This window comes from Epinephelus lanceolatus, chromosome 8 (assembly GCF_041903045.1).
Source record: "Epinephelus lanceolatus isolate andai-2023 chromosome 8, ASM4190304v1, whole genome shotgun sequence".
Lineage (NCBI taxonomy): Eukaryota > Metazoa > Chordata > Actinopteri > Perciformes > Serranidae > Epinephelus > Epinephelus lanceolatus.
In genome coordinates this window covers 13,041,872-13,054,252 of record NC_135741.1, presented here as the reverse complement: position 1 = coordinate 13,054,252, position 12,381 = coordinate 13,041,872, and the positions used below count along the sequence as shown (strand labels likewise).

Genomic DNA, 12,381 nt, shown 5'->3' with positions numbered 1-12,381 from the left:
CTGGATTACAACCACAACTCGTAAACACTTAAACACTTAAAAATATAGGTGACCTGGTAGGAAGTCTCTTATTAAAGGGACGGTTCACCTCAAAATTGAAAATACAATTTTCTTCCTACCTGCTGGTTATCAACCTAGATTTTCTAGAGAGAATCTAGAGTTGCAGAATGTTGGATGTGCCGGCTGTAGAGATGTCTGCCTTCTTTCAGACATAATGGAACTAGATGGCACTCAGCTTGTGGTGCTCAAAGTGCCAAAAAATACATTTATAAAACTCATGTCTCCTTCCAGAAATCATGACCCGGTTACTCAAGATAATCTACAGACCTTGTTGTGAGCATGTGGGAACTATTTTCTTTCTACCAAACTACACCCGCCAACTGCATCACTGTGCAGAAGGAAGCGTGCATCTACTGCTAGCTCACCTAGCACCACTGAGCTAGCTAATGTTACAGCTCAGGCAAGGAGGATGCTGTTAATGTTTGCATCTCACACTGTGACATTAGTAGATGCACACTTCCTTCTGGTTGCTGCATAGGGTGCCATGCAGAGCGAGGGTGCCAAAATTGCCTGCAAAGAAAGAAAAATACATTATTCAAGAAAAATCAAGCGTAAGGGAAAATGGTGGAGTGTATGAGGAAATCATTAAAGTAAGAGAAAATTAAATTAAATCAAAAAGCAATCTGGGCACAGTACAAGAACAAGAAGGGGATGAAATTTAAACATCGTTCTCTCTTATTATTTACTATTATTGTTTTTTGGCACAGTTGTTCATCTGTGTTGATTTCTCATTAGCTCTTGCTTTTGTTATTAATAAATACAACATTAATAATAATAAGTAGAGAAAGCTATTACGTAAGAATCTGTGGCTGTGAATGCTGCATGTTGAATAGCTGATGCTTCACTGCAATGCCAGCTTTAAACATTGAATAATACCATGAATGTATGAATGATGTGGGATATTTTAAGATCTCTGGTCTCAGTTAACATTGAGTTAAATGACATCACTTAGTGGAGTTTTTGCCACTTTCAGGCTCACTGTGCCAAATGTCTAAGTCAGATTGTTTCCACAGCAACATGTTTTAAAAGAGCACAAGCTTTACTCCATTTTGACCAAAAATTATGCATGTAGAATGAAAACTGTGGGCGTGACAGCGAGTTAAAGAGAAATGTTTAAGAAGCTCTCTCCACTTAAACAGCTGGGTCCCCAACTCTTGCTCTGAACATTCCATCCAATACAAATCAATGTAAAAACTTGAGGGCATTTTCACCATGCTCCAAGCCAAGTCTGAATATTTCAAAAAGTTTGAATGGGATTTGAAAGTTTAATACGAACCAGAATGTATGAAAGATGGGGGACTTTTTAAAGTCTGAACAGACTTTCTACGTGAATGTATGAATGAAGAAAAAGCTTTGAAAATACTTGAAAAACCTTGAGTTTGTCTTAAGTTTGAACATTCCTCTGTTCATTTAAATAGGGAGAATGTCCCAGAAAACAGCGAATATTTCAGAAAGTTTGAAACATTCATTCATTCATTCATTTTCCGTAACCACTTATCCTGTTAGGGTTCGTGGGGTGCTGGAGCCTATCCCAGCTGTCACTGGGTGAGAGGCAGGGTACACCCTGGACAGGTCGCCACATATCATAGATAGAAACCGGGCAATGTTCAAATGACACAAATTCAAGGTTTTCAAGTATTTTCAAAGCCTATTTCTTAATTCATACATTCACATAGAAACTCCATTCAAACTTTCTAAAGTATTCAGAATTGTTTGGAGCATGGTAAAAATGCCCTTTTTGGGTTTTTACATTGATATGTATTGGACAGAATGTTCAGGGCTCGAGTGGTGGACTCAGCTGAAGTGCAGAGAGCTTTTTAAACATTTCTCTTTTACTTGCTAAAACAGTGGGCAGAATTTTTGCATAGAAAAACATAGGGTATATTCCCACCCAATAATAATAACTGTCTATGGCTGAAATCTCCAACACTCTGCAACCAAAACAATCTAGACTGATAAATTCTAGCACCACAGGTAAGAGGAAAATATGCATTTTTCTGTTGATGTCTAATTGAATATTCATAGCTCAGTGTGACATTTTACTTTGAGTGGCGTGATATGCTTCATTACTGGATTGCAGACATTAATTTGCATTCTGGGAAATCTATGAAGCAAAAAAAAAAAAAAAAAAAAACAGGTGTGAAATCTCACCTTTGCTGCTTGGCAATGTGACAGCATAAATAAAGTCTGTGTTCAAATATGAGCTCAAAGACAACACATAAACTATCTGGTGAGAACAGGACTTGGCCTTCAGACACAGTTTATTTCCTCTATCCGCTGTGTGACAGGATGTCGATACTCCACTCTAAGCTTCTTAGGGCGCTAATGAAAGTGGCCGCATATTGTCCGGGGGACAGATGGTTTCTGTCTTGATTAAGTTTTAATTTTCCTGACGGGAGAAGCTGGCAGGCTTTGCTGGTCGCAGTTGTCCCGCTGTGTTCACAGTCCAACATATCTCTCACATCACATCCTGCCTGAGAGGTATAGCCTCGTAGCTGCAGGTAGAGGAGCTGAGGTGTGAAACTGCAGCTCTTCACTCAGCCGACGTGTTGACTCCTATCTCAGCTTGGGGCGTTGTTTAGCAGCACGCGGGTGGTCGCCACACTTTTTTTTGTTTGTTTTACTCGCTCGCACCCTGACTTGAAGAAGAAAACTTTATGAAACTGGAGGATTATCTGCTGCAGGCTGATCATGTGCATCAATAACCTGAGCAGAGGTAAGTGGTTCAATGTCAGATGTTCACTGCAATCACTGTCAAAAGTCCTGCAAAATTCAGCAAAATTTTGATATATTTTCTTCTTTATGATGTTATAACATATTGATTTAATATTTAAATGCAGGCAGACTCACTTTTGTTGATGATGATGTAACACAACACAGCCTATAGGCTACATGTGTGTAACACAGTTATAACAAAGTGGCATAATGTTTTGGCACAAATATGCCAAAAAGTTATGTTTATGGAAAAATTGCCAGAGGAAATTAATTAAATTAATTGCTGTGAGGCGACAATGCTAACCACTGCACCACCGTGACTATTATCATCATCATCATTATTATTATTATGTTAATTATAATATATTAATATGATATTTATGATTTTTTTTTATTTGTTGACATTTTATTATTTATTTATTTATTTCATATTTTATTTCCCCATTATTTCTCTCTTGTTTTGGATTTGTAACTTAAGTATTAGAATTTTTAAAATGCAAAAAAAAAAAAATCATTATTATTTGCATTTTTAAAAAAAATTATAATAAATTATTAGAATAATAAATATGAAATAAATAATAAAACGTCAACACAGATAAAAAACACAACTGCAAGACGGTTTCCTGTTCTAATCTAGGGTGGGGGCTTAACCCCAGGGTGGAGGAGCCCTTCTGTGCCATTTGCATGTTTGCAGGCTTTCTCTGGGTACTCTGGCTTCCTCCCACCGTCCAAAGACATGCAGGTTAATTGACGACTATAAATTGTCCGTAGGTGTGAATGTGAGTGTGAATGGTTGTCTGTCTCTATGTGTCAACCCTGTGGTAGTCTGGTGACCTGTCCAGGGTGGACCCCACCTGACAATCAATTACTTGTTTAGTTAACTGAGAGAAAATTAATGTCCCACTATACTGATAATCAATCAATCAGTATTTTTAAGCAAAAATGTTAAACATATACAGTTTTTAAATGTAAGTAGGCTCCTTGCAGATTTTTGCTGTTTTTTGACTCAAAAGAAGCAATTTGAAGCTTCAACTCAGGGAAAGCATGAAGGACATTTATTTTATTGACTAAACGTTTAATCAATAATAAAAAATAACAGTTTCAGCTCTAAACTTTATATATATGGGGTTATGCGGGGAATGAAAACGCCTCGAGAAAACTTTCGCCGTGTTGTTTTACTTGATGTCATCTTGCCCTGCATTAGTTATTGCTGTAATTTGACATAAAAGTCCACGTCCCAGTTTCTTCTGTGACTCATGTGGGATACAACTTGTTTTGGAGGGAGAATTTAGCTTTGAATGCAGTTACAGCTGAAGGGATGATGTGAGTCAGGACCCACTCTCATCATTTGCCTCCAAAATCGAGCCTCTGATCTGTCTTTTTTTTTTTATTGACATGTCTTTGATTTGCCTTGGCTGAGCTCAGTGATGTGAGAGTCACGACTGAGCAAACAGATGCAATGAGTTTATGAATCAGGAGACATCAGGAGTCATATTAATTCACTCTATGGTCACACACTTACAGGAGAGGTATTAGCCTAATTCCTATTGATGAAGTGCACATGAATGTCTTTGTCTGTGCAGGCAAGATGAGGCTGAACATATTGGCTGGACCATTACACTGGGGCCTCCTGCTTCTCTGTATAGCAGGCTTCTGCAGCCAGCTTGTGTCCACTGGCAACCAAAGCTCCCGAGGACAGGCAGGTAGGTGTCAGACCCTGCCAGACCAGTCACACCCCCTGAGGGACTCATTATGGCTCCTGGTCACCAGCCTGGTCGCCTAGTAGAGAGTTCAGTTTAAGCAACAAGACTCAGGAACTCACCATGCTTCTCATCAGAAACAGAAGTGAAAATGCAGACTGTAGTTTTTTAGAGCCCAATGATCAGACAGACGATCCACAATATTAATACTAAGATGCTATTAAAGGGATCTGACTGGCCATGCTCTTTGACTGTTGCTACTTGACGTGAATCTAATTATATACAGCCTAATCTTACTGTTTATATGACATACTAGACATTTAATCTCTGCAGTATCATGTGAGAGATAAGGAGGAGGGGAGGGGGGATTTGTTTCATTCATCAGTGGTGGAAGAAGTATTAGAGGTCCTTTGTAGAGGATTTAGTCGCATCTGGTGGTGAGGTTGCAGAACTGAAACTCGTGTGTGCCAAGCGTGTAGGAGAACTATGGTGGCCAACACAAAAACGCAAATGGCCCTAACTAAAGCCAGTGTTTGGTTTGTCCATTCTGGGCTACTGTAGAACAACATGACGGACTCCATGGAAGAGGACACTCTTCTTATGCAGATCGAAATGGCTCAGTCTAAAGCCCTTTTTAAATAGGAATTGTGCAGATTTGCAGGAAAGCCCAATCAGTCTTCTTTCAGCATTGGCAGTATAAAAACAAAATCGGAGAGTGCAGCAAAATGCCGCCTACCTACTTTTGTTTATACAGAATGCGCCTTTTTCGAGGCAATGGGGGGCGTGAGCAAGTAACAAAACATGTAGCTCAGCGTGTGACGTAAACTGTGACATGGGAGGGAAGCCGCAGCTGGTCAGTCCTTCGGCGATTCTCCCTTCACTTCCTGTTCTTCACCGTTCCCATCATTTGACGGTTAATGGCCTCTTCGTTTGCGAGGACAAGGAGGGTGCGCAATTCCTCGTCTCCCCAGTTGCTCATCTTTACAGTGTCTTTCAGGTTTGCGTTTCCCTCTTGCTACTAGCTGCTCGCTAATTCCTGCTATCAGCTGTTTCCTGTTTATCCACCGCCAGTGGGTCGCACGTGCGGCGTCATCAATAGCTCCTCCCACAAGTCATCAACAGCCCCTCCCGTTGCAGAAGGCTGCCGTGTTCTTTCTAAACCAAAAAGGTTCCGCCAATATGATTACCCCTATGTGGCATAAAATTGGGCGCCTTGGATCAACTTGCCAATCCAGCTCTGTGTGTCTAAACACTCGCAGCTTGCCAGCAAAACGGCCCAACATTCGCCGAAAATCTGGCAGTGTAAAAGGGGCTTAAGGTTAATTTCAGGTTAATATAAACTAATGAAAACATAGTTGAATATTATATACCATCTCTGCCAACAGATGCCCCTCAATCCTACACACTGGACCTTTAAGATCCTTTACTTGAATAAAAGTAAATGTACTCCACTACAAGTTACAGCCACTGGTTTTAAATCCTACCTCAGTGAAAGTACAAGTATCATCATGAAAATTAATCTTAAGTGTAAAGTAAAGTAAAGTAAAAGTACTGGTTCATATCATTACAGATTGCATCAGATTGTTAATAGGGATGAATAAATACATAAACTGCATATGAGCGACTTTATAACTTCAGATTGTTTAATCCAGCAGCTCCCAGTTTAGGGGTCAGGCCTCCTCCAAGGGGGGGTTGTGAGATGACTTAAGGGGAAGGGAAGAAGAGAAAACGAAATCTTGCTACCAAGGCTTATATTCATTTTTTTAAGGAGTCGCAAGCTGGAAAAGTTAGTCACTTCTGGTTTGATCCATAATATTTGTTTTTAAAATCATTATCTGTGACATAAAAGCTTAAAGGTATACTATCCAGAGGCCTGTACTACAAAGCTAGTTCAACTTACCCAGGATATCTTCTCGTCATCTGGCTTGACTAACCAGTCACATCGGATTACAGGTACCACAACGCTGGTTGTCAACTAGTTCAGACAACTCCGGATTTTCCTACCAGGCTGTGTATGACATTAGTATAAAGTATTTTTTGCTATGTAGTTAAAAGATGATGAAACTACTCTGAATATGTCACATAAACACTTTAAAGTAAACCCAGACTGTTTCTGTTACTGAAGTAAATGGTGGAAAAGTAGTTAATGACTGATGAGGTCAATCTCACTGAAATGTTGCATTTTTAACAACATGAGCCAATTAGCAGTGTGTGGATTATTTTTTGATAAAAAAATTGTCTTTTTCCCAGTTCTCACAACACAGGTGTCTCAGAATCAGAGTGTAAAATAACAACTGTCATTGTAGACTAAAATAAATTCTAAAATCCTGCTAAAATCATCTGTTTTAAAACCAGTGGAAATAGAGCCCTGGAACAATGAAGTGATTCTACTACCCTATATATATTTTGAGTGTTCATACCTGGTGAGGTGTGTTTCTGTCAGCAGGAGTCTCGCCAACTGCGTTACGACCTGTGTGTGCACACCACAAGATTTCTCCACAGAGCCCCAGATAATGCGGTGATGTCACCAAATTTGGAGACAACACATCGTAAAGGCATGGATATTCTTTCCATTGTTGAATCAGATCTGCCTCCAGGGCCTGGGTCCAAACACAACACGCTCCCCATGATCCTGTGGACGCCGCCATTGCTGTTGTTGCTTGTTGGCTTGTCCTCCTCACATTTCTTCTGTCCTCCTGCGTGCTGACATGGGACGTATCCCACCTCTCATTGGCTGATACTCTTTGTCAGTCGTGTCAGACTTCTCCAGTTTTCTAGCATGCCAGATATCCAGTCCCAGTCACAGACGAGGGTGTGACTTGCTCGTAGGCTTGTTCACACATGAGGACTTGTCGTGGCAGACTATCTGCCGACTGACCTCCGACCCAAGATGGCTTTCAAGATCCTCTGCAACGTCAAAATGGGGTGAAAATCATGTAATGTGAACTAGGCTTAACTGTTCAGCATAAGTTGCCACGGTGATTTATCCCAGTAAAAAGAGAGCCAGCTTAGTACAGGCCTCAGGAATTGTTGGCTACTGATTGTAAACACTGTTACTGGCTAAAGTGAAAGTGAAAGCCAGCCCCAACTTTGTCCACTTGGCATTTTTTCGTCTCTATGTCCGCAATTTTTGTGGCTTGCTCTTGGATGCATGCTACCTATGGTCAGGCACCTGGTCAATATCTTTTCATAAAGGCCCAACCTCACTTGCACCGAGGGTCGTAAATGTAGTGGAGTAAAAAGTACAATATTTCTGACTGAAATATGGTGGAGTAGAAAAATAGCTTTAAATAGAAACACAGCCACAAGTGAAGTACAAGTATGAAAGTACTTAAATACAGCACTTGAGCAAATGCATTTAGTTTCTCTCTCCCAGTACAACAATAGAACTCTCAAAGAGCATTGCCCTGATTGTAGTCTGATTTTAAACCCCATTTTAATTATGAATTAACCTTTTAGCCTTGCAGTCGTGCAGCAAACAGACACCTCAGGTCTAAACAAGCAAAATGTGTGCATGTTTTCTTTTCTTTGTTTTTACTTCTGCTTCGTTGCTCCCCTTCAACCTGTAATTCAGTTTAAGTGTATCAGCATGAATCATTAGCACTGTAATGATCATCAAAAGCAACATTCAGTTGTTTTCCTGGGTAAATGATGCAGAAGCAGGTGTGAGACAGATATTTCTGCTCATGCCATTTATTCAGCCCATTTCTCTTTATTTACGCAATCTGAAACATTAAATTAGGGAGCTAAAGATGCTGATACCTGCTAATGTGTTTTGACAGTTCAATGTGTTTTTCCTTGACTGAGGTGTGAGTGCTGATGCTTTTTATCCACTTGGTGGTGCTGTAGCTTTGAAAACATCAGAGTTAGAGCTGAGGTATTTTATCATTTTGCTTATTTAGTCTGGGTTGAATGAGGGTCGCAAATAAACCCTATATTTATTTAGATCTAACATCTAATAAAGCCAAGAAATCATTGCAATTTGACTATAATACCGCCATGTGTAAAGGCTGGGGTCACTTGAGATGACTCCACTTACATGTAAAATATAGTCTGAAAAATTGTCATCTTTCCCTCTGAATTCTCCTCCTCAGGGTCATCGCAGGAGAGGACAGGGACTTGTGAAGTGGTTGCTGCTCATCGTTGCTGCAATAAGAACAAGATTGAGGAACGCTCTCAAACAGTCAAGTGCTCCTGCTTCCCAGGACAGGTGGCGGGCACAACAAGGGCTCTGCCCTCTTGTGTTGAAGGTAGTATTACTGGGACTGTCTTCTACCTCTCTTAACCGAAAATATTCTGGCATGACATGAATATATTATTTGTCAAAGTAGATTCAGGTTAGTCAGTTTCATCAGAGTCTACTGATACTGAGGCTGTCAAGGACCAGAGAGTGACACCTGATTGAGATGTTTTTTCTCAAACAAACAAAAAAGAGTCCTTCCGTCTCAAAAGTGACCTTCGGCTGTGGTGTGTTTTTCTCTAGCCTCCATTGTTCGTCAGAAGTGGTGGTGTAAAATGGAGCCGTGTCTGAAGGGAGAAGAGTGCCGAGTCCTTCCTGACCTCACTGGTTGGTCATGCATCTCTGGAAACAAAGTAAAGACCACAAAGGTAAGGCCTGCACCAGTCTGAGTCAGAGTGGCACCAACAAAAGACATGAGCACAGAATGGCTTCAGTTTAAGGCTTGGTATTTATAGACGCAGTCATACAGTAAATCTTCTCCGTTTTTATTGCATTACTCTTATGCAAAACAGGGGCCGACAGACTTGTGAATGCTCATCATAAAGCTTTATTTTAGTAAGCTCTCCTTTGATGCTGAAAGATTCCACAATCAAGCATAATCACCGCTCCCATTGGCCGTATCAAGCCTCTTGCTCTCCGCCAGGCACAGTTGGCTCAGAAAACCTAATTCTATAATCTGGTGAATGATGGGGCCAAGAGGACAAACATGAAATAAGCTGTAAACTAATACTGAACAGTAAAACCCATGTAATTAAATCTGACGGCCAGAGGAAACCCCACTGCGTTTAGAAATGCACTTTCTCCTAAGTTGCCTTTTTTGTCCAACTGTTTTATGTGTGCAATTTGTGGAGGGAACATTTTACAGTGATACAGGGGCACGTTAGCACTGGCGGCGTGCGGCCAGTGATGAAAAGATAGCCAGTGGTCATATGGTCCATCAGATTAAATTGAACAATAGAATGAAACAGAGGAGAGCAGTGGTGGAAGAAGCGCTCAGAGCAGTAAAAGCAGTAATACCACATTGGTGAAATACTGATAGAAGTAAAGGTCCTGCATTCTGAATTTTGCTTAAAGGGTAACCATGGTATTTTTCAATCTTGTACCTAGGCTTGAGCGGTATCAAGGTATCAGGTTATCTAGGTATTAATGTTTACTGGAGTATTTCAAAATCCCAAAGGTATTATCCAGTAAAGTGATATCGAGATGCTGCATTGAGGTGATGTAGTGCACAGCACGCGCCACCAGAGGTCAGTCTACTCGAGGAACAGGCAGCTGAGCTATGCAAAATGGCGACTGCGAGTGTTGGGGATAATGTTACAGGACTAGTGAAAAAGAAAAATGCCTCTCAAACTGTTTGGGAGTATTGTCACATATAACTTTATACTGCGATGACTTCCTCTAACTACAAAAGCAGTTTATTAGCCACATGAATTTATTCAGCACATCATATCTGTTCAACCCACTGATGTGTCACCGGGTCCTTGAGCATGAAGGGTGCTTATTTCCTATCTAGGCTAATTGCATATGAGAATCACAGCACTGTAGGCTAGACAATGACATATATGCTTCAATGACTTCTGTCTTTTTAATGCAAATACCTTTATATGCCGTATACCCCAGTGCAATGTCAAGAAGGTAAGAATAGGTATGAAAAAACAGATACTGCTAAAGCATACTGGTGCCTACGTTTTTGTGTCTGAGTGACTAATGGAGAAAACAGTTTTTGAAACTGGTGCAGCATTGAGCGAGAGTGTTGCAGCCTGCATCTGTCTCTGCAAATCAGGCTGCGATGTAACGTTAACAGGCAATGCTGCACCGTCAATTTTGACCACTTAATTGCTTTTTTTTTGCCACTGACAGGCTCAGATTGTTGTTATAAGTGTCTGACAACATTATGAAAATGATTCTTACTGAGATGGACCTATGCACAGAAAAGTTTTTAAGCCCTTGTTTCGTTCTTTAAAGGTTCTCTTCCGGTTCTTTCCCAGTAAATTAAACTAAACTCAAATAAAGAACCATTGGAGAACCTTTAAAGTGCCTGTATTGTCCTTTAGAGGTTCTCTGCTGGCAGTGGCTCTCAACCTTTTTGTGCTCACGTGCACAGAAATATTCCAGGCTTAACAAAGGTAACATAATGTGTTTCTCAGTCAGCATTTAGTACAGGATCCTGAATCTTTCAAGCCAACATTTCATCAGAAATTATTAATAATCTAAGTTAATATTAATATTTTAAGTAAAAGTGTCATTAGGAAGCACATAGACTGAGCCGTGGTATTATCTGGCATCATTCAAACCTCCAGGCTTATGAATTTAAAAACAGTATTGTACTATGTGGAACCTCTGATGGATCTAAGGAGCACTATTTGGCAAAGGCACTGTATGGCACCTTTAACAGATGGGTGCCATATATTACCAGTGTGTGTAGACTCCATTTAAAAAAACAGTCATTTATCATTGTAAAACACACTTAATTCAAAGACGACAGAAACAAAATACAGCTCACAAAAACCATCTTGGTTCATCTTCTACTGTTCCAACAATCACAGACTCTAGTTTGGTTAGAATAAACCCTTAACTCACTCACCCACCCACTCAGATGTTGAAATATTTTGTCTGATACACACTAACATTACAGTTTATTTAAATGGAGTCTGGTTGCTTTGACGATATCCATTTTTGACTGTTTCTGGTTAAACAAAAATGATCTTCCTCTTTCACACAACGGTCTGTCTCTGTAGGGATCCTTTCCATGATGTAGTCACACTTAGAATAATAATCTGAGCCTGTCAGTGGCAAAAACAAGCACTTATATAGAGGATATAAATTGATGGTGCACAATTGCCCCATGTAGTTATGTAGTAGCCTGTTCTGCCTCCAGCTGCAGCGCTCTTACTCAGTACTAGACCAGTTTCAAAAACTGTCGTCTCCATTAGTGACTTGGACACAAAAAGCTGGGAAAATTAAGTCCAGGTTGAAAAATAGTCACTCTTTAAGCATCAAAATTTACTTAAAGTACCAAGAGGAAAATGACACATTATGCAGAACTGCCTATTTCAGAATAATGTTCATTAAATCATTGGATTATAATTATTGATGGATTAATGTGTACTTCATTTAATTGTTGCAGCTGGTAAAGATGGAGCTAATTACTTTATATATGAAATACAATTACATTTTATCACATTGCTCAGCTTTATCTTGTGTGGAATATTTTGAAATAATTGTAATGATAATGAACAAAACCAGAGTTGTGCAATTTTGTACTTTTCTATCTTGTTTTCAGGTGGCGCGGTAGCAAGAAAATCCATCTAATCAGTACAAGCCTGTCCTGGCCTGCTGCAGTCACCTTAACTAACACTGGACTCCAAAGACAGTGAACGCCCTGTCAGATAGAGCAAAGAACAATGTAGATTTAATTAGATATCTCCTGGTTGAGCTTTAAACTGCAGGAACTCATTATTTTAATTTCCCTTAGCTTGAACACAATTTAGGCTGGGGTTAATCCCGTGGAGTGGACAATCTATTAGCAACTGACTTAAGATAAAGCGACGCAGCGCCCCTTTCCCAGTCCAAACAGGCAGCCACTGCACAAGTCTGTATCATTGTTTCAGTGCTTGATATGCTAGGCACATTGTGATGCACTCAATCAAAGTTTGGATGGGCCTG

General features: G+C 40.1%; 1 protein-coding gene across 1 annotated transcript; it reads left to right on the top strand.

Annotated features, from left to right (window-relative positions):
- The first annotated feature begins 2,095 nt into the window (after window positions 1–2,095).
- Window positions 2,096–12,010, top strand: LOC117258031 (chemokine-like protein TAFA-4). The gene is made up of 5 exons (XM_033628494.2): window positions 2,096–2,776; window positions 4,359–4,478; window positions 8,570–8,725; window positions 8,959–9,083; window positions 11,999–12,010. The coding sequence occupies exons 1-5, from the start codon at window positions 2,752–2,754 to the stop codon at window positions 12,008–12,010; spliced, it is 438 nt and encodes a 145-aa protein (XP_033484385.1). The 5' UTR covers window positions 2,096–2,751.
- The last annotated feature ends 371 nt before the right edge of the window (window positions 12,011–12,381 follow it).

Bases quoted from the DNA above. Each gene is read 5' to 3' on its own strand.
- LOC117258031 (XM_033628494.2), top strand. From the start codon at position 2,752: ATGTGCATCAATAACCTGAGCAGAG. The intron at 2,777-4,358 runs GTAAGTGGTTCA...TTGTCTGTGCAG, and splicing joins CATCAATAACCTGAGCAGAG to GCAAGATGAGGCTGAACATA. The intron at 8,726-8,958 runs GTAGTATTACTG...GTTTTTCTCTAG, and splicing joins TCTGCCCTCTTGTGTTGAAG to CCTCCATTGTTCGTCAGAAG.